This window comes from Rhinatrema bivittatum, chromosome 13 (assembly GCF_901001135.1).
Source record: "Rhinatrema bivittatum chromosome 13, aRhiBiv1.1, whole genome shotgun sequence".
NCBI lineage: Eukaryota > Metazoa > Chordata > Amphibia > Gymnophiona > Rhinatrematidae > Rhinatrema > Rhinatrema bivittatum.
The window spans coordinates 25,063,007-25,085,693 of NC_042627.1; the positions used below are offsets into that span (position 1 = coordinate 25,063,007).

The 22,687-nt window shown below is 45.7% G+C and overlaps 1 protein-coding gene across 1 annotated transcript; it reads right to left on the reverse strand.

The window, feature by feature from the left end:
• Positions 1 to 226: 226 nt before the first annotated feature.
• On the reverse strand, positions 227 to 22,637 carry PCLAF (PCNA clamp associated factor). The gene is made up of 5 exons (XM_029574418.1): positions 22,505 to 22,637; positions 18,268 to 18,494; positions 17,439 to 17,516; positions 15,781 to 15,952; positions 227 to 428 (listed from the first exon to the last, which is right to left on the reverse strand). Exons 2-5 carry the CDS (start codon positions 18,311 to 18,313, stop codon positions 374 to 376), a joined length of 351 nt encoding a protein of 116 aa, XP_029430278.1. The 5' UTR covers positions 18,314 to 18,494; positions 22,505 to 22,637; the 3' UTR covers positions 227 to 373.
• Positions 22,638 to 22,687: the final 50 nt, after the last annotated feature.

Here is a 22,687-nt window from a genome sequence, read left to right on the forward strand (position 1 = left end):
CCAAAAGGGGGAAAAGAAAAATACTTCCTGATCAATTAATCTTCATTTTTACTCATGTACCAATAATGTATGGAAATTTCATTATCTACATGCTTTTAAGTTTTGTATCACAAGGATAAAAAATGAGTTACCTAATTACTAAGTTTCCATAACATTCTGTCTTATCTAGGTAAGAGTTCAAATATATTTTAACACAAGTTCTAATACATAAAGCTTAAACAATTAGAAAAAAGCCAAAATAAGTTTTTATTTAATGTTCTGTACAAGACAAACAGAATCAGAAGTATTTTAACACAATATATACAAAATGTACATTGCAAAGAGATTCAAGCATTAGAAGGCGTATGGATTAGTACAATAAGCAGGTTAGAATTCAGTCCTCCTCTGAGCCAGCCTCTTCTGAAGGATCAGGTGGTAAGGGACGAGACCTGTTAAGAAATTAACATGGAACATCTCAAAGTTAGCCAAGACACCCCTAAAAATTGACAATCATGAGACAAGCTACATTTTGCTATTCAGCAAGCATTGATTTTTTCACTTAGGCTCTAATCCCATATGCAGTTTTGCTCCTGGCCACAACATTTATTGCTGAAGCAAACTTGCAATAATTCTATTCCACATGCCATTTGTTTAAGACATGGCAAATTGTCAACAGTACATTTAGCTTTCTAAAGGCTTAAGTAGTTGAACATTTGTTTTACTGCACCTTTAACTTGCTCTACATGCTAATGCACCCTTATCTGTTGGCTTAAATTTGCCTTCCTCCAGCCTCAAGACATTCCTTCAACCATATTTACTAAATGATGCTTTCAGTCTTAAATGTTTGAAATTTTGTATCAGCATTGTGAAAACCAGCCAAACTGAAAAGTTCTTGGGTGAGCACTAGAAGGGTACAATGTACTTAATATTTCATCAATACCAGTCTCCATGGTGGTTCTCCACACACAGCTCTTGAGTGTGTCAATTATCTCTTTCCTGGTGATAAGAACTGAAACCAAGTCCAGCCCTACTTGTTATACAGCAAGAGAGAAAATAGCTTTTCAAAAGCTCCGAATAAGTCCTTTATTTTAAAGCAAGACTCCTGGAAGAAAGCAAATTTACTCAGAAAGATGGATTCTCCAGCTATTTTATAATGTGGTTCTGTACTATGGGAGAAAATGTATTCCATTTCAGTTAAGTAATGCAATCTGCATGTTGTGTACAAACAGGAGTAGCAACTGCATTTGGCATTCTCTCTATTACAAGCCCTGGGTTCAGACTGTAGCTTGCCACAGCAAATGGAAGTGGTATTTCCATATTTTGGCTGGAGTCCTACTTTAAACAGAAGAACTTTTCCTGAGGCTTCTGCTGCCAGTACCACCCACTGTCAAGCTGGAACAGCAAAATGAAGTTATGCCTCCTGTCAGAACTGTAGGTGGAGGCGGCATTATAAACTTCTGGTAGTACATGTATAAATATTTCACCAAAAGTCCATATGTCAACTTACTGTAATCTCCAAATATTGTATATGTAACATACCTGCCTCATCTGTTTTCCCCTTTAGATGCCTTTGGCAGTCACACAACGTAAGTATATTACTAACACCAAAACACCCCCTCCCCGCTTTGCTGTTATTCAGCACCAAGTTCAACTTCTAGAGGTTTCTTGTCAACCCTTGCAAGCTTTAGAAACAGGGGGGGCCTTTCCATAGACCAGTGGACATTCAGCCTAGTGCAGGGATGGCAGACTCCAATCCTCAAGAGCCACAAACAGGCCAGGATTTCAGGTTATCCACAATAACTATGCACAAGATAAGATTTGCATACAATTGAGGTAGTGCAGGCAGATCTCATGCATATTTACTGTGGATATCCTGAAAACCTGGCCTGCTTGTGGCTCTCAGGGACTGAGTTAGCCACTAGACCAGGGGTGGCCAACAAGGTTAAGTCCATTTAAAAGCAATAAGTCTGAATACTGTAAGCTATACAGTTTCTCCAGTATATAGCAGAGTTCTGGACTTCCCACTAGTAAGTTTTGTCTTCCTGAATTGTTCCTGATAGCAGAACTCTGCATATCCAAGTCCTCAAAGCAGCACATATTTACACTAGAATTCAATCTTGGATAAGTGTGTGGTTGCTGTGTTAGGAATAAAGGTTAACAAATGCTATTTACTGGACTAAATATATTTGACTAGCTTTCAAGAGCTACACTCTTCCTTAGGGCAGAATAAAATGAGCAAAAGATATCAAGAAATAAGCAAATCATAAAAGGCATTCCAATGATGGGAAGGGATAGGGTTTGATCAGTGATCAAGTTATAGGCAATAAAAAAAAACAAACTTTGGCTTACTGTAAGATTTTTTTTTTTTTTTTTTTTTACACCAAGTATGCTACATTGGTAACAGGCCAGAATCCATTCACAGACATGGTCAAATACTACAGGAGAGACTAAAGTGCCAATTCTGGAGGAACACTTCAAAACCAAACCACTGCATCAATGACTTTTGATTAAGGTAATTAAATAGTTTAACACTAGGAACACAACTGAAAAGGACTCAGACCTAGGTTTATCACCACATTAAGACAAAATGTTATGTCTGTCATCTGAATCACCAAACACTCCCCCCACACCCCTTATTGTAATACTGTTTTATAATTCACTTGTTTCCTGATCAAGTCACTTTTTGCTCCTTCTATTCTAGAATAGAGACTGCTCTCAAAGCTAAAGAAATGTATTGTTGGTCCAATAAAATCTAGTACCACATTTATTAACTAGCTACCTCTTCCACCCATGCAGCACTAGTACATGAGAACCAAGCCACTTCCTAGACCTGCCAACAGCTGTAGAGGATGCTTAGGGACTTTATAGTATTGCAGTTGAAATTCCCAGGCAAAATATAAATGTTAGAACAAAAGAATGTGGAAAAGTGACTTGCACAGATTTTTCTCCCCTGGGTTATATCTGTCATTTTTCCTGTTATAACATTGAACTTCTCAAGCAAAAAAGCTGAGAACAATGGTCCCTAAGGATACTGCATAAGCAGCTGTCACCCTTAAAAGAGCAAAACCTTGTTTACACGGCATTCTCTGGTGAATATTAAAGTGTTAGTTCAAAAGCAGCTGTGTACATGGTCATTTCCCTTTTTCTCATGGGCTAGCTTGAATCGCTACAAACCTTTCTATAGCTTATTAGGTTTCAGCTTTTTCTACAGTTAAAAGCTACTAGTGTCACAGGTTATACCTTCCTTTCTGTATCCCCCTATTAACATTCCACATCTCCTATTCATACTTCTGCTCCAGCATCTTTTAAGAGTCCTTGTAAAGTTCTAATATTCCTACTGCTTCGATTGGGTTCTAATAAGCAGTCTGCTCTTCATGGCTGGCACAGAAAATGAAGGGGGAGACAGTCATGAGAAGACTTAAAGAGGAACCTCCAGATATCCATGAATGACAAATCATGTAGTCAATAACTCCAGTCAGGTTTTAATTGGGCTGCAAGCCCTAGGAGGCCACAGCTGCCAAAATATGCACTATGTGAAGTGTCCCCTGCAACAAGGCATTGCTAGTTCTTCACAATTGTTCCAAAGTGATCATACCCCATTTCTAGTATTATTCTCTGGAGAAAAGCCTCAGCAGCAACATGCTGTATCAATCTGTTGGCCATGATTAAAGTGATTGTGATTACATTATTGCATGTAGCCAAACTAGATATTGAAATCTTGTTTGCATGTAATAAAGTCAAACCTCAGTTGATCTCAAATATCCTTAGCATGTAGGGGGAAGTTTAATTCACTATTAAAATGAAAGCCCCCCCCCCCAACTTTTCCAATGTTCAAAATTCAGAAGACATAGTAAAAGCTTAAGGACCAATGTAATAAGCTGAGCATTAAAACTACTGAAATTCAGTATGGTTTTACATGCTAAAGTTTTTTGGGGTTTTTTTTTTTTTTTAAATAACCTATACAGTCAGCTTAATGGCATGCTAACACAGCAGGATTGAAAACGCACAAAACTAAAATGTGAAAAGAAAATACTTAGTATACATAATGGAGAAATTAGTTACCTGATAATTTACAGGCCGATTCAGTAAAAACGCGGGAGAGCGGTGCGCGCGATACAGTATGCAAATGAGGTGGTGCGGTAGAATCGGGCAAAAGGAGGCGCTAGGGACACTAGCGCATCCATGGCACCTCCTTTTAGCCCGGAGCGGCGGCTATCAGCGGGTTTGACAGCCGATGCTCAATTTTGCTGGTGTCTGTTCTAAAGCCTGCTGACAGCCACGGGCTCAGAAACCGGACGCCGACAAAATTGAGCATCCGGTTTTCGGCCCGACAGCTGCAGGCCGATTTTTTTTTTTTTTTTACTTTTTCTACCCTTCGGGACCTCCGACTTAATATTGCCATGATATTAAGTCGGATATGATAAGGGGTAGGCTAACAGTGCGCGGAGGGCACTGTACTGTTTCGGCCTGTTAGTTTTCCTTAGTGTAAACAGATTTACTCAAAACCAGTAGGTTATGCTCCCCTGCCAGTAGATAGACAGAGCAAGCTGACATCACAATATATATACATTCCTGCAGCGACCCCCAGCCTGCCAGTATTCTCTTCAAAAGCAACTGTGGACAGACTAGCAAAACTTGATTAAAGACAGGCAATCACTGTACTCAAACAAGAAACACAGAACTATGTAAATCTAGGGACTAGATGAGCACTTGCCAGTAACCCTGTGGGGCTCCAAGTCCCAAGGGAGGGCTATTGATACTCATGCAGCAACCAAGAGCAGGAAGTTGAGTCCATCTGTTTACACACAAGAAAAAATTATCAGGTAAGTAATCTCTCCATTTCCTAGTGTGTAGACAGATTGACTCAGCACCAGTGGGATGTACCAAAGTTACTCCCCTTACAGGGTGGGAGCCTGCCGCAGTCCAGTCAACACATGTGCAAAGGCTGTCCCCTCCTGGAGCTGCACATCCAGACAATAAGGCCTAGAAAAAGGAGGACCACTGTCTCCAGTCGATATCTGCCAAGCTGCAAACTAACCTCTGCCCACAACACTGCCCGAGCCCTAGCGGAATGAGCCCAAACCTGAGTGGGCAATGGCTTCTCAGCATCCACATACGCAGGCATGCCCACTTCCTTAATCCAGTGAGCTATCATAGCTCATGGTTCAGAAGCCACCAGATACTCACAAGTTTGACATCCAAGGAGCGCAGGAGGTAATACTCTCTCCTTATCCAGAGACAGCAAGGAGATGGACTGATTCACATGAAAATACAACACTTTGGGCAAGAAACAAACATGGAACAGTACGCAGCTGTAACACCTCTGGAGTCACCCCAAAGGAATGGCACTCTGCAAGACAAGGCCTGCAGCTCAGAAATTCGACATGCAGAATATATAGCTACCAGGAGCATAGTCTTCAAGAACAACCACAAGGAAAGGCTACACAGCAGTCTGAATGTAGGGTCCGCCAAAAAATCCAGCACCAAATTAAGACTCCTCAAGGGAACCCGTAACCGAGAGGCCTAAGATGCTTCATTCCCTTCAAAAAAGAGACCACATCAGGATGGAGATGACAATCACCATTCCCTGGAACTCTGAAACAGGCAAGAGCTGCAACCTGCACCTTCAAGGAATTAAGGACCAATCCTTTATTCAACCCATCCTGCAAAAAGAATCCAGAATGAGTACGATCTTAATTGAACAAGGAAGAATGCCCTGCTTCTCACATCAGGTCTCTCTCCAAACCCGCACATAGGCTAAGGAAGTGGAGAACTTGAGAGCATGGAGTAAGGTGGCAATCACCATGGAAGAACATCCATGCTTCAACAAGTGAGCCCTGTCAAGGGCCAAACCGTAAGAGAACAGAATCTGATCCTCATGAAGAACTGGACCCTGCTGTAAGAGATCCATGTGCGGCAGAAGATGAAGAGGGGTCTCCACCAGGAGTCTTCGCAAATTTGCATATCACAGATGCCTGGGCTAGTCTGGCACCATAAGGCGTACTAGCTCCCTATGGCCTTCGATTTTGCAAATTATCCTGCCCAGCAATGGCCACGGAGGAAAAGCATAAAGCATTCTGTCTTCCAGCATCTATGCCCAGGGACCACGGATCTGACAGAAGAAGAAAGGAACTTCTGCATTCTGAGAAGTCACCAGCTGGTCTAGGAACAGAAGGCCCCAGCAATCCACAATCAGCTGAAACCTGTTTTCCTGGGTCTAGACTCTCCCTGCTGAGAGTCTGCTCTTACGTTGTCTTTTCTTGCAATGTGAGAGGCTAAGATTTGTAGATGTTGTCCTACCCATTCCAAAGTTGGAATATTTCCTGCAACATGTGATGGCTTTGTTCCTCCCTGGCGATTGGTGTAGGCCACTGTTGTCCCATTGTCCAGCATCACACAGACTGTTTGACCCTGCAGCTGAACTGCAAGCATGTCAACTGGACCTTCCAGGTGATTGATGTGCCAGCAGGACTCTTCAGCATTCCAACATCCTTGGGTCATCAGCTGACAGTGAGCTCTCCCAACTCTGGAGACTCGCATCTATCATAAGTACCAACCAGATTGGGGGAAGACAAGGAAACTGCCTCTCTCAGATGAGCCTCCAGAGGTGGTTGCAGGAGGCTCATCTGAGAAAGGAAGCGAGCAGATTTCCATTGGCAAGTGGAGCCAAACAGAATAGTCCTGAGACTGTGGGTTTTAACGAGACAGTAGCGAGTTCTGATGAGGATGCATATGTGCCCTCTCCCACTTCCAGGGTTGCCATCAAGCCCAAGCACCTGTAGATAGGACCACACCACTGGGCATTTGGTATTCACCCAAGACATCAGTTTCTGAATCTGAACTTGTGGCATTAAAATGGTCCTGCCCTGTGTCGAACCGAACCCCCAGATACTCCAACTGGGATGGCCGAAGACTGCTCTTGGCCAAGTTCATCACCCAATCAAGCTCCTGCAACAAGGATATCACATTGTGTCACCTGGCAGCTTTCTTCCTGAGACCTGGCTCGAATCAGATAGTCTGAGTAGGATCCCTTTTCTTATCAAGGCTGCTGCTACTACCACCATAAGCTTGGAAAATGTTCTGGGGCGGTGACTAGACCAAAGGGCAGCACTGGAAACTGACAATGGTGCCCCAACAGTGCAAAATGTAGAAAATGTTCCAAACACATGAGAATATGAAGGTAGGCCTCAAATCAAGGGAGTTAAGACATTCCTAACTGCTCTGCCATTATCAGAGTGTAAGGTTTCCATGTGAAAATGAGTCAATTTCAAATGACAGTTGACTTAGATCCAGGATGGAACAAAAGGAACCCTCCTTGGACGCCACAAAATAAATGGATTACTACCCCATACTTTGAGATATGGCCACTTGAACCACAGCCCTCAGCCTGAAGAACCTTTGAAGCAAATTCCACTGCCTGCTTCTTCTGCAGAGTGGCAAGTATACACAATGATCATGTCCCGAGGAATACTGCAAAATTCCAGCGTATATCTTTGTATCACCTCCAGGACCCACTGGCCCAATGTGATCTCAACCCACCTCTGGTAGAGGCATCCCTCTCGTTCCTGAAGGTGGGTCAGCAAACCTTCATTGGGAAGCTCGAGAAGGTCCACCACCCGGAGCCTGCTCCTCTTGGGCTGTCTGGGACAAAAAGGACAGAGACCCATCAAAAGGCTGGATCCTCTGAAAGGTTGACCCTCCGTAGGGACGGAACTGCTTGGAACCCCACAGATGACCCCTCATACCAAAGGGGTACTGCAATTGCTTTTTATCCTCCAGCAACTGAGGAACCACAGATTTGCCCTGCTTACTGGTCAGTTTCTCCCACTTGCTCCCAAAGAGCAAGCCTTTAAAGGGCATATTTGTAAGATTAGCTTTGGAGATTGCATCAACTGACCAATTTCACAACCAGAGTTGATGCCTGGCTGCTTTCACCGAAGCCACTCCTCTGGCTGAGGTACAGACCAAATAGCAGCCTGTGTCTGCTAAAAAGGCAGCAGCAGGCTACTTAACTGCTCTGGAATTCCCTCCAGAATCAACTTCCTGAGAGAGAAGCAGACTAGATTATACCATTAGGGCACAACAGGAAGCCATCTGTAAAGTCATCACCACTGCCTTAAAGGCTTGCTTAAGGATAGCCTCAATCCTATCATGCAAATCCTTCGAGGTCACTCCGCCCTCCATGGAGATAGTAGTCTGCTTAGAGACAGCACATACCACTGCATTCACTTTAGGAAAATTTAAAAATTCTCAGTTGGGTCCAGGCCTTCCAATGTCAGACACCCTTTAAAATTTGCCTCTGCGGCATCCCATTCAAAAATCAATCAATCAATTCCTGAATGGCGTCCATCACAGGGAAAAACGAGAGGCTTTATGCAAGGAAACCAAAATGGGATTCCTTGCATCCATACCAGGAATACCCAGATGTTTCAAAAGTCTGGGAAATCAGTGCCAGCAGTTCATTTCTATGAAAGAAAGGAAAATTCATGTCTTACCTGATAATTTTTGTTCCTGTAGTACCACAGATCAGTCCAGACACCTGGGTTTTGCCTCCCCTCCAGCAGATGGAGACAGAAGTTTTTCAAAACAACCCTGCCATATATTATTATTATTATTATTTAACGTTTCTTTTATACCGATGACCGTTCGCACATCGCATCGGTTTACAGTGAACACAAAACCATTGGGCGGGGCCCTTACATAAAACAGATAATATACTGAACTAGGAAACATATAATTGAAATTAGGGGGGAGCCCTATATATACCAAGGTGCTACCCACAGTCTGTCTTACGTAATGTCAAAGCAGAATGGAATAAAACCCAATTCAACACCTAACATAAGGCTCATTGAAAACCACAACCGGGAACAGAATTTGCAGAACTAATAGAACAAGCGAGAATGCATGGTAAACAAGACAAAAAAAAAACTTAAGTAACGGAGAGTCCACTCAAAGTGTACACAGCTATAGGGCAGGGCTCTGGACTGATCTGTGGTACTACAGGAACGAAAATTATCAGGTAAGAAACTAATTTTCCTTTCCCTGTACGTACCCGGATCAGTCCAGACACCTGGGATGTAACCAGAGCCAACTTACCGAGGGTGGGAGCCGGAGAGGCCCACACAGAGCACTTCTCCAAATCCCCCAGAATCAGAAGCCTGAACATCCAACATGTAATGCCTAGCGAAAGTGTGCAAGGATTTCCAAGTAGCCGCCCTGCAAATTTCTTGGGGCAAGACCTGACTACATTCTGCCCAAGACGCTGTCTACGACCGCGTAGAATGGGCACGGAGCCCCACTGGTATCGTCTTACCACGCAGCAAGAACACAGAACCGATAACTTCCTTCAGCCAGCGAGCTATAGTCGTCTTGGAAGCCATACTACCCCTTTTTGGACCACTCCACAACACAAAGATGGTCAGAGACATGGAAAGGATTAGTTACCTCTAGATAACTGATCACAGCCCTGCAGACATCCAGTTTCCATAAATCCTTTGCTACAAGATCCGAGAGGTCCACCTCTGAGAAAGAGGGGAGCTCAATTGTCTGATTCAAATGAAAAGAAGACACCACCTTTGGGAGAAAGGAAGGAACTGTCTTGCAAGGACACCCCTGAATCTGAAATCCACAAGAAAGGCTCCCTGCACAACAACGCCTAAAATTCAGACACCCGACAAGATGGTGACCAAGACCACCTTCAGCGTGAGATCCTTCAGCATCCGCTTTAGAGGCTCAAGAGGCGGCGCACACAAGGACAAAAAGTACCAAATTGAGATTCCAGGACGGATGGCATAGCGGAGGACACAAGTGCTTTGCCCCTCTAAGAAAACACGCCACCCCCTGGACCTTACCTCAGAGACAACCGAGCGCCGCCACCTGTACCCGTAGGGAACTACAAGAGAGACCCTTAGAAAGACCAGTCTGAAGGAAGCCTAGATTGGCAGATAGATGCCTGTGTAGGATCCACCGAGCGATCCACACACCAGGCTTCAAAAACTTTCTGACTGACATACGCTAGGGAAGTAGACTGTTTTTGCGCCCTCAACAACATGGCCACCATCACATCTGAATAACCTTTATTCTTCAACCGTTGCCTCTCAAAAGCCATGCCGCTAGACAAAAGCAATCTGCCTCTTCCAAACAGATGGGGTCTTGATGAAAAAGAGCCGCGGACTCCCGAAACCTGAGAGGTTCTGCGGCGGCCAGATTGAGCAGATCCACAAACCAGGGACACCGTGGCCACTGGAATCACCTCCGCCAGATGGCGCTCTATTTGTTGGATCACCTTTCCTATCAGCGGCCAGGGAGGAAACATGTACAGCAAAATGTTTGTCGGCCAGGGAAGTACCAGGGCATCGACCCCCTTGGCTCCTGTCTCTATGCGCCAACTGTATAACTGTGGAGCCTTGGCATTCTGGAATATCACCATCAGATCCATGCATGGCATGCCCCACAGCTCGCAGATGAGCTGAAAAGCCTCGTCAGCCAACTCCCACTCTCCGGGATCGAGATGGTGGCGACTGAGGAAGTCTGCCTGTACGTTGTTCACCCCGGCAATGAGAGAAGCCGCAATGCTGATGAGATGCTGTTCCACCCAGGTCATCAACTGTTGTGCTGCCGGACGACTCTTGGTTCCTCCTTGGCAATTGATATAGGCCACTGTGGTTGCATTGTCTGACAAGACTCGGACCAACTTCCCCCGAAGGAGTGGAAGGCAGGTATCCAATGCAAGAGCCGCGGCTCTGGTCTCCAGATGGTTGATTGACCACTGAGATTGTTCTCTGGACCACTGCCCCTGCACCAACTTCCCCAGACAAACCACTCCCCAGCCGGAGAGACTGGCATCTGTGGTGAGGACCGTCCAGTCTGGCATGACCAGGGGGACTCCATGCTCCAGATGTGCCAAGACAAGCCACCAGTTGAGACTGACTCTCGTGGAGTCCGTAAGCGGAAGCGGTAGATGAAATTGTTCTGACACTGGGTTCCAGTGGGACAGCAATGCTGATTGTAAGGGATGCATATGAGCGAAGGCCCAGGGTACCAATTCCAGAGTGGACGTCATGGATCTCAAGACTCAAGTAATCTTTCACCCTGGGTATCCGGATGGACAACAGGTCCCTCACCTGTCCCTGAAGCTTGACTACTCGTTCTGTGGTGAGGAAAACTCTCCCCTGTGCATGTCGAACAGGGCTCCCAGGAACTCCAGACTGACGGGACTAGACTCTTGGCAAGGTTGACCACCCAGCCGAGTGATCGCAAGAGCTGTAGCACCTGGCTGATAGCCGCCCGACAGAGCGTGACTTGTACAGCCTCTCGTTTTTCTCGGTATGCACAGGGAGAGATCAGGAACCAGTGGGACCTCGCCTTATCACGGCGAGGTCCCACTGGTCTGACGTTAATTTGGTCCATTCCTCTAAGAAGAGTGATAATCTGGCTCCCACGCTTGGTACTTGGTGGATGGGTACAGAGAGATGGACCGGCAGTATCTCATTGTGAGGTCTTAGCCCCTGCTGTAGACGGGGGGTTACCTGGCCTGCCAAAACGTCTGCCTTGAAAGGACTGAGGCCACAACTGCTGTCTGTTGGAAGCGGGACGAAAGGACCCCGATGACCGCGCCAGTCGAGGTCTCAGATTACCACGATCCTCTTGACCAGGGCCTATCCTCCGGTAGTTTATGAACCTTATTCTCTCCCAGAGATTGGATCATGTCCTCCAATTCCTTATCGAATATCTTTAAAAGGAAGGGAACCTAGGTGGGTCTTGGATGAAATATCTGCAGCCCAATTCCATAGCCAGAGAAGCCGGCTCGTGGAAACCGCAGACAATGGATCTGGCCGACATGCGCAGCAGGTCGTAGAGAGCATCCGCGCTATACACAATGACCGCCTCCAGCCGGTTCGCCTGGCAGGCCTCCTCTCAGAGAGGTCAGTATTAGCTTGGAGTTGCTGGGCCCAGCGAAGACCTGCACGCAGCTCAAAATTACTACACATCGCTGCTCGGACCCCTAGCGCGGACACCTCAAACACCTTCTTGAGCAGCAACTCCAACTTTGTTCTGCAAGTCCTTGAGGGCTATCGCTCCTGTAACCAGGATAGTGGACTTCTTGGTGACTGCAGACATCGCTGCATCCACCTTCAGAACTCTCAGCAGATCTAAAGCCTCTTCTGGCAGAGGATATAGCTTGTCCATCGCCTTACTGACTTTCAACCCCAAATCTGGAATGTCCCACTCTCTAAATAGAAGGTCCGTTGCCGAGAGATGGAAAGGAAAAGAAACTGCAGGACCTCTGAGACCCAGTAATACCGGATCCATCGCCCACAACTGAGATTCCGCCCACGGGGCTTCCAATCCTAACTCCCCCAGAATGACCGGGATAAGCGGATTCAGCTCTCTCTTAAAGAGACGAACCACGTTCGGATCATCTCCTTCCAGCACTTGAACTCCCCGGTATAAATTGGGCTGGGGGTCAGGGTCTCCCTTCTGCGCGCCTCCCCCCCCCCCAGGGGCTGGGACTGAAGATCTGGTGACCCTGGAGGAGAAGAATCCGTGTATGTCTCAACTGGCCCCATACGCAAAGACAGTTTACACCTAGGTGGCTCAGCTTCCCCCTCTGGATCCGGAGCGCTGTCGGGACCTTTTGTGGGAACAAAAGCTTCTCCGCAGCCTGCCTTCTCCCTGTCTTTTTGGCTTTAAAAGCCTTGTGCATCAGCAGCACGAATTCAGAAAAGGAGGAATCAGACTAGGAATTTGCAGCCCCTTCAGGGCTATCCTCAAGTAAAGGAGCGGCTGGACCTGTAGGAGCACGCCCCCCCTGAAGGCATGTGCTGTGGAGATAGCGAAGGGGGTAAAATCCCTTCCCCCACCGCGTTCCGAAAATGGCTGCCGTTCCTGCCCTCATCGGGAACGGCTCAGCTGACTGAACGACCCATCCGGGACTGCGTGGCCAACAGCAGGACTCGAATCAGACCCTACCGAGGAGAAATAAAGACCAAACGCGCTACCAACCCCAGTGAAAAAGTAAGAAAGAAGGCGCAGTTCGGGGGAGGGGGGAGTTTGAGCCGGCGCAGCAAAAAGTTGAAAGTTTTTTGTTTTTTTTTTTTTATAAGTAACTCAAACCTGCCCACACACTGTCCTTTGTTCTGCACAGGTCCTGCACCTGGGGTGAGTGAGCCTGGCTCCCCGGTATCACCCCAGTGCTGCTAATCCAACTTGACAAGGCCCTCGACCAGGGAGGATGGTCCCCTCAGGACCTAACAACCCCCTGGGAGACTGACAGGCCTTCTCTACGAGCTTCCTTCCTCTTCTGTTTTTAGTTTAAACAAATAAAGGAACACAAGCCCCTAATTTGCTAACTATTCCTAACTGCTCCTCCCCCCTTTTTTTTTTTTTTTTTTAAAATCAGAACAGACTATGGGTTTTGCACCTCTGCTATCTGCTGGAGAGAGTACGACTGAGGGACTGTGGGTAGCACCTTGGTATATATAGCAGGGTTGTTTTGAAAAACTGTCTCCATCTGCTGGAGGGGAGGCAAAACCCAAGTGTCTTGACTCATCTGGGTATGTACAGGGAACTGGAACATGGTTCAATACAGTTGCAGTTGAGGAATTTCCCCATCCTCCTGGGAATCAGATCTGCCTCAGTGCCATCCAGGTTCCTGTCGGGAATGCCTGCAGGGAGCAGAGGCAAGCCCCTTTAGCCTAGTACTGGAAGGAGGAGCCACCAGTGGGTCAGACCTGACAAGATTCCTCTGCTTCACCCAGCTTGTAAGCCTTGAAAAAGCTTCCACCCAAGAAAAAAGCAGCTGGATCCAGACCAAGCCCAAAAGGAACTGAAGCAGGTCCCACAGAACTGCCCTCTCCTGCAAGATCCAGAGTCCCTCTGGCCAAAGCCATCATCAGCATGGGAGGAGGCAGGCTTAGCAAAATCTGAGGAAGACAGCTCTCCCTGAGCTTTTGAACAGCACAGACATATTAAACAGGTCAGGCTGAGAAGCCCTACTGACAGGCAACACAGAAGAGCACTTAGGCCTCTTGTTTACCGACGCCATCGTGGAGGTAAACATGCATCTGAATGGCTCAAAATTTATGTGCACAAAAATTAAGCACCAGAGAATTGTGGCAAGGCACATGCACAGTTTATGCACCAAGCATTGGAACAGTTCAAAATTTGTGCATGCAAAAGGCACACCCAAAACCAAAGCACACAATGCATGCACAGAGCCGAGGCACTGCACACACCAATGGCCTGTAGAAGACCGTAAAGCACACGGAGCGAGCAAACACGCCGCCACTGCCTATCACACAGCATGCAAGCAAAAAACAGTAACTGCAGGGCCTAGCCCACAAGGGCTGCTCAACCTGCCAGGCTGCCCAATTCTAACCCCAACAAGAGCAGGAACGAACAGCAATTACCCAAAAACCAATAAAATTTCAAACACCTATTAAAATAAGGATTAAAAAAAAACGATAACCCACTCTGCCTGGTAACGATTTCCAGATATCCTGAGATTGTCCTGGATTAGGTAGAGGGGAGGGGGGGGGGTTACACACCCACTCCCCCTTTTCTCTGGAATACATGCTCATCACGTGCTCTTGAACACATGCAAAACATGCATGCTTACACAGGCTTTTAATCTTGCCACACATGCTCACAAGTGTACTCACACCCATGCTCACCCCTCTCCCAGCTCTTGTTATTCACTCAAAGCGGCAGCAAGTCTCCAACATCCCCCTCCCCAACAGACCGATCAGGCCAAACCTGCTCTGTGTTCTTTCTTGCAGGGCAGTTCATGCATCACCTCTTCCTAAGCTCCCACCTGTGAGGATGCTGCTTCTGGTGGGACAGGACAGCACAGTGCAGCTCCTCCTCTTCCTAAGTCCCACCACTACACCTTTCTAAGGCTCTGCTTGGCCAGTGCTCATTCTTCATAGGCCCTGCTGACCATGATGCTTTTGACTCCTGCAGCAAGCAACATCTTTCTGCATCAGCAGCACTGGGCCACATCAGAACCGTATTTCAGCAACAATCCAAAGTCGTTTGAAAAATCAGGAGATAGGAAATCAGGAGAACTGGTTTCCAAAATGCTTACTTTTAAACTAATTAGCAGACACCTTAAGTTGGCAAAGTTTAAGAATGAAAGATTGGGCTGTCCAGTGGCTCCCTGCCATGTTGGGGACTGTCAAACTTGAGGGCTTTCCAAGGTGGGTGTCACGATCATTTAAGGGTTCACAATCCAAGATGTGTGCTTGAGTGCAAATAAACTGTGCAGAAAATAAAAAAAAACCCCACCAAAAAACAAACAAACCCAATTTACAGGACACCAAATGCTCAACTTCAGAGGCTTCAGCTTTATTCAAAGCTTCAAAAGGCAACAACTTACCTTGATGTTTACTACATTGCCTTTTGGAGCTTTGAATAAAGCTGAAGCCTCTGAAGTTGAGCATTTGGTGTCCTGTAAATTGGGTTTGTTTTTTTAATTTTCTGGACAGTTTATTTGCACTCAAGCACACATCTTGGCTTGTGAACTTTGCTACATGTGTGCTGGTTCACGCCACTATTTGAATTCTGCCTCTCAAAGGCAACATCCAATGCCCACATTCAGGGTCCATGATTGCGTGATTCCAGAAGCCCTTGTGCACAGTCACTGCATAACTGACTAAAAGATAATAGAATTAAAAATTAAGGGAAAAAAATCCCCAGATAACTAGACATGAAGGCTCACAGAGCCAAAGTTACAGCCTGATTTTATTTGAGTTGAAATTACAAACTGTTAAGACAAAAAGTAAAACATAAAACCCTTACTTCCTTGGAGCTTTTGCCAGCCCACTGCCTCCTGCCTTTTCGTCATCCAAAGGAACATGATTCTCTTTCTCAGGTTGACTTATTGGAGACACAAAGAAATCACCAATTTTTTTCTGCCATGTGGGTGTAGGTCTCACACAAACTGGATTCCCTCCTGCATACTTGCTTTCAGCTGAAGAACAAAAAAAGTTATGACCCAAATAAAAAAGTATTAGTCAACAGGCATTTAGAAGTTTTCTGTAAAGTCAAGTCTATTAAATTCATAAGGAGTGTGTATTGCTTATATTGACTGGTAAGCAAACATTTGCTTGATATTCTGCTTTGATATTCTGTTTTGATACTCAAAACAGGCAGAGCTCACATCCAACGATAGAATTTTGAGCAGTTTTAAAATGCCATTGTTCTGAGGTCACCCAACCTCATGATTTGTAAAATTTTTCCTAAAGCAGAGGTTCAATGCTATATATAGCTGGCATGGCCAGATTTAAGGTTTTACTACCCATATGTACATGCCATAGCATTGCACTTTTGAAAATGTGGCAGCACATGGCCCTACAGCAGGGGTCAGGAACCTATGGCTTGAGAGCCAGATGTGGCTCTTGATGGCTGCATCTGGCTCGCAGACAAATCTTTAATAAAAAAGTAAAAATCTAACAAAACCCCCCACCTCCAAGACCTGCCAAAAGTCCCTGGTGGTCCAGCAGGGGTCCAGGAGCAGTCGGGAGCGATCTCCTGGACTTGGGCTGTCAGTAGTCAAAATGGCACCGACGGCCCTTTGCCCTCACTATATCACAAGGGCTACCGCCACCATTGGTCGACCCCAGTGATATAGTGAGTGCAAAGGGCCGTCGGCACCCTTTTGACTACTGGCAGCCGACAGCCCAAATCTAGGAGATCGCTCCCGGACCCCCACCGGACCCCCAGGGACTTTTTGCAGGTCTGGGGGGGGTTGTAGTAAATTAATTTTGGAGGTCTTGGGGGGGCGTCAGGAGGGTGGGGGGTTTGTTAGATTTTTACTTTTTTATTAAAGATTTGTCTGCGAGCCCTGGACCCCCACTGGACCGCCAGGGACTTTTGGCAGGTCTTGGGGGGGGTCAGGAGGGTGGGGGGTTGAAGTAAATTAGTTTGGCAGGTCTTGGGGGGGGGGGCGTCAGGAGAGTAGGGGGTTGTAGTTAGTATGGCTCTCACATTTTAAAATGTGGCGTTCATGGCTCTCTCAGCCAAAAAGGTTGCCGACCCCTGCCCTAAAGCAAGCAGAAGTAGGCTTTGCCCAGGATATTTGGCACCTTTAAAATTAGGTGCCCTAAGCAGTGGCATATGTTGCCATGCTCAAATTCAGGCCCGACAACTATTAAAGCCTTGTATTCCACTAGAACCTACAATATCTAAATAATCTGTTTTGAAGGGCAGAAAGGCAAAAAATAAGTTTACAACGTTTATATTCCACCATAATTACCAGAATCCTTGTTCATGGCAGATCACAATATAAAAGTTTGTCATATTTTAGTCAGAAAAGGCACAAGTAGCCATAAATGTGATTCTGCTGGACATACTTAGATTTTGTAGTTATTTTGTCTATGAAATTTTCAGAGATAAGAAAAAGTAACGTCATAACATAAGATACGTAGTGCTCTACATAATAAGAATATCTTCCTTACCTTTCTTCCCTGAAGGGGAAGTCACAGTGTTACTTACACTAGCGCCAAACGTTTTCCGGGGAGCTCTTGCAGCGACAGCTGTAATAGGAACATAAAACATAAGCTTTACACCAAGGAACAGAGCAGAAAGCAGTTTAGTTTCCTAATTAAAAAAAAATCCCCTCGCAGTCTCTACCTCTCTAGCCAAGCTGCCCTGACAGATTAGCCTTCTAGCGGGAGCCAAATCCAGCTAACTAGCGTTTGGAAACCTGGGTCACACTAATAACAAAAAGTTAGAAAGTATTAAGTGGCCTACCTTGCAATAAGCAATATTTAAAATAAGCGTTTCCCCAACAAAGCTAGTGCTTAAAGGCTAATTTTAGTTTTTACTTAAAAATTGGCGCGCGCTGCTTACAGGTCTCCCGCCAAATCTTAAACAATCCTCCCCTTATCAACTTCTTACAGTTAAATCTTGAACTCAAGATTCCTTCACATCTTAATAGCAAAAACAAAGCCATTCGTTTTCCTGTATTGCTAGAAAAACTATGTATTATATGTAGAGAAAAAAAGTTAAAGGGGTCGATCAAGAAAGTAAAGGAATGTAGAGTAACCAGGAAGAACGCCACATCCGCTAAAACTAGCTCGCACCCAATTCCTCATAATAGTACAACTGACAATTCGGAATTTTGGTTTGTTCACAGCAGAAAAAGATTTATTCAAAATGGCCATTAGCCTCCTGACAAGAATTCACTGATAGTTCCGATTTGCAGCCGGCGCCCCGAGTGCTGCCGTCCCTTGGATTCTAGTCTGCAAATACCTTCCACAAATCTTTTTTTTTTTTTTTTTTTACCTTTCCTGTAGCTTCCCGAATTGCTATCGGCTTTAGTTCGCACCATCTTGCCGCGGTCTGCTATCACCCGAAACACTTTTCCTCTAAACTCTCGGCGTATAAACTAGAACGCAACTTTTTCCCGCCGAAGTTTAAAGCCTCCTGCTCCCGCCTTCTGCCGCAGACGTCACTCACGGGCTTGGCTCAGCTCGGCCCATTGGGCAAGAAGGAAGAAGAAACGCCTTCAGCTGGCAAATAGAAGGACGAGAGAACCTTGAAATTCCCGCCTTTGAATTTTAATGAAGCTGTCAATCAAATAGGAGACAACCAGTTTACCAGATCTCCCCCGTTCCTCTTCTCCTCCAGAGCATACAAAAATATACATATTTAGGTCGTTCAGGCTCATCTCATATGGGTTGCTTGGTTCTCTGGAACCATCCTGTCTCTATCCTTTTTGAGATGAAGTCTCTAGAACTGAACACAGTATTCCAGGTTAGACCTTAGGAAGGACTTTGCTGCCTCTTTCTATATAGCTTAACATCCCTCTGCTCTTAGCTATCATCTTGACACATTGCTTACCCACCTCCAGATCATCAGACACTATCACCCTGCGGTCTCTCACCCAACACACACAGGCCGAATCAGAACCGTTTAGCCCCCATTTGGCCGCGCAATTATTACCCCTCATACTGTAAGGGCGATATTAAGTCGGAGGCCCCAAGAATTAAAAAAAAAAAAAATCTGCCCGCAGCCTGCGGGTTGGAAAACGGATGCTCAACTTTGCCAGCGTCCATTTTCCGAACCCGTGGCTGTCAGCGGGTTTGACAACCAACACCGGTAAAATTAAGCATCGGCTGACAGCCGCCGCTTCCGCCAATAAGGAGGTGCTAGGGATGCACTAGTGTCCCTAGCGCCTCCTTATTAGCGCGGGCCCTAATTTAAATAAAGAATCGCGCGCCCAGGAGAGATGCCTGGGCGCGCGTCGGGAGAGCGGGCGCTTGCCTTGGAGCGCCGGCTCTCCTGCGGACTTTACTGAATGGGCCTTTTGAAGAGCAGCTCTCCACCACTCAGACAGCTGACTTAAATCAGCTACTGAAACAAAATAAGGAGATCTTCTCGAACCTACCAGGTTGAACGCACCTGGTGCAGTATTGATATCATTACACCTCCTGGAGTTGTTGTGCAGCAATGACCCTATTGTATTTCTGAGGTCAGGCGTTGTGTCATTGAGACTGAAATGAAGGAAATATTTGAGATCTGAATTATGGAGGAGTCTAACAGTGACTGGTCCTTCCCCATAGTGTTGGTGCTGAAGCCAGATGGACGCATATCATTCTGCATTGACTTTAGAAAGGTCAGTGAGGTCTCGAAATTCAATGCATACCCAATGCCACAAGTGGGTGAGCCGTCTGGGATCAGATCAGCTCATTTCTACCCTGGACCTTACAAAAGGGTATTAGCAGGTGCCTCTCACGCCAGCAAAGACTGTGTTCTCAACACCAGGGGATCTCTTCCAGTTCACCATCCTCCCTTTTGGACTCCATGGTGCCTCCACAACATTTCAGGACTTGGTTGACCTCTGATCGGTCCACAACAAGGGTATATGTCATCTAGAAACTTTTATCTTCTTAACATGTCCTGATGTGACATTTACCCAGTCAATACTGGGGTAATTTAAATTTCTAATTCTTACTATGGTGCTAAATTAGTTAACTTCCCTAATATCTGTTTTTAATGTCCGGAGAAATAAAAAGAGTAACGTCCAGAGATATCTCCATTGAAACCAGAAATATAGGTTGGTCAATACAGGGAAAACGTCTACTTAAGCAACATTGATCACACATTTATTATTTGCTACTAGAGTAGCAGTGGAAGCAACATGGAAACTGATTCAAGGTCCAATGTTCAATAACTGGCTGGAAAATAGTAAATGATGGCAGATAAAGACTAAAAATGGTCCATCCTGTCTGCCCAGCAGATGTTTAGGGCGGCAACTGCCATTCTGTGCAGGTAACCCCTGTGCAGTTTCTGTTTAGGGTTGTAACTGCCACTCCCTATGCAGCAGTGTTACACAAAAAAGTTGCCTCAGGTTATCCCTGTTCTTCATTTCCAATCTCTAGCCACTAGGGATCCTCTGTGTTTATCCCACACCCTTTTGAATTCCATTACTGTATTTGTCACCTCTATTTCATGGAAAAACGGACACTGAATAAGCATGAGAACAGTGATAAATTCAATGAAACATGGGGGTCCTTTCTTGAGGATTTCTGCAAGGCATTCTAGTAAGCTGCAGAATATATTCCTAATGTAGTGTTTTAAAGGTTATAACCTAGCAAAATGAGGATGTTTACTAAAATGTATTCATAAGCCAAATGATGACTATAATGGCTAATATTAGATTAGCAAGGTTTTCAGTGCTTGAAATTGGAGGGAATTATGGTTTGTGGCCACTGGTTGTTGCGTTCGGTCTCAGACGGCTTCGCCCGACTTGCCTCACCTCTATTTCAGCCTTCTCCACCAGCCTCGGGAGAATGGCGTCCGTAGCGTCTCCTTGCCGCACCCTCCAGCTTAGGTGGGGTCTCTGCCAAAGGCAGAAGGGTAGGTCCATGATTGGCTAGGGTCATAGGCAGGTGGCAAGTCTAGCATAACCGAGATCTAGGCAGTGGTCAGAGGCAGGCAGTGGTCAGTCATATCCGAGGTCCAGGCTGAAGTCTAACCAGGTATCTGTCTGAGGGAGGAAAGGGATGGATAGGCAAGACAGTCAGGCAAAGACTTGAACAAGCGGGAAACGCGGATGGACTGGAATGGAGACAGAAGACAATTTGAAGATAGCTGGATGAGAACTGAACACAAGGCTGGAATGAAGACAGGATGCTGGCAAGCAACATGCACTACTGGAAATAGTTGGACCTGTTGCTGAGGCAAGTTGTGTCTGGAGCATTGCCCTTTTATAGGGCCTAGGTGCTGACATCATCAATAGGGGCTGCAGGGAATTTCCTGCCGCAGTTCCTTTAAGTACCAGCAAGAGGCATGCACGCACACTTAGGGAGCCAGTGAACTGCCAAACATAACAGCTTTCATTTCTTTCTTATTCATCTAATTCCCCTCTATTTCTCTCATGCAACTCCTCACCACTCATGTTTCAGCCTTCACCTCTTCCCCATCCCCCACCTCCTGCTGCAACTAAGTCCCAGAAGAAAAAGAACTGTAGGCCTGCTGCTGTGTCCACTCCAGCCCCTCCCCTCCTTCCCTAGGCAAAAGAAAGGGGAAAGGAGGGAATGAAGAGGTGGGATTACAGAGCAGAGGATTCCTCTTAGCTCTACTCTGAAGGGGAGGGACTGGCGTAGGAAGCAGAAGGCTGTTCTTTGCTGAGCGAGTGGGGTTACCAGCTAGTACATAATTCATTCGGCAGAGAACAGCCTTCTGCTTCCTGCTCCAGCCTCTCCCCTCCCAGGCAGCCCATATGGAATAGAAAGAGAGGGGTTGAGGCTGGAGCAAATTTAATCAGTGATTATTATAACAAATACAAAAGGGAGAAATTAATTGGAAAACAATGAGTCATTTTCTAACACTTATTTTTTTCGAATTTTTGTTCACTATCATAAACATAAACAAGATATTCCTGGGAAAATAAAACTGAAAATGAAGGTCCCTAGTAATCCAGCCCCTTTCCTCCTACCGTTTCCCAGGGGGCCTACGAGGGATGGGGGAGAGAGCAATCTTACCCACAGGGAAAAAAAAAAAAGCCCTGGGTAGATGGGAAGCATACACAGCTTCTTAAACAAGTGCTTCCCAATTTTTTCAAGCCCAATGAACCACCTATATCAATAAAAACGTTGCTTGGCACACCATCCTCTGTGGAGCAAGCAGTGTGGACACAAAGAGGACTCATATGATCAAAAGAAGGGCTAAGGAAGTACTGTAATGAAAACCCCAGCCTTTCTTCCAAATTGTAAAATGGAAGGACACATATCAACCTGTCACAATAGAGTAGTTTTCTAGTGATTTTGAAATGCTTAAATAAATATCACCTACTTCATGAAGTCTTTGAAAATGTTATGATTAGATAACGATCTTTGGAAGATTTATTTAAAATGACTGCATGTTGTCTATTTTACTGTTTATGTTTTATTGAAATCCGCCTAGAACGAATGTCCAGATAGGCGGAATATAAATTCTCAAATACATAAAAATGGTGTGGAGAAGCGATATAGTGGTTAGAACAAAGGACCCCTGCATACTGCTCATTAATTCTCACCTTCGGGAGGCTTATGCTGTAGCTAGGTCGGAGGCATGGCAGACCACACGTGCCGAAAACAGCTTCGATACGTTCAAGAGTAATGACAGTAGATCCCAGATGCTGGACCTAAGCATCAGGTATTGGTGGCGTTCCTTGGCACATCTGATGAGGTAGGTCTGAAGGCACAAGGCACTCTGATTG

Coding starts and splice junctions, on each gene's coding strand:
- PCLAF (XM_029574418.1), bottom strand. CDS start 18,313: ATGGTGCGAACTAAAGCCGATAGCAATTCGGGAAGCTACAGGAAAG. Junction 17,517..18,267: donor TTCGGGAAGCTACAGGAAAG/GTAAAAAAAAAA, acceptor TTCCTATTACAG/CTGTCGCTGCAAGAGCTCCC. Junction 15,953..17,438: donor TTCCCCTTCAGGGAAGAAAG/GTAAGGAAGATA, acceptor TTTGTTCTTCAG/CTGAAAGCAAGTATGCAGGA.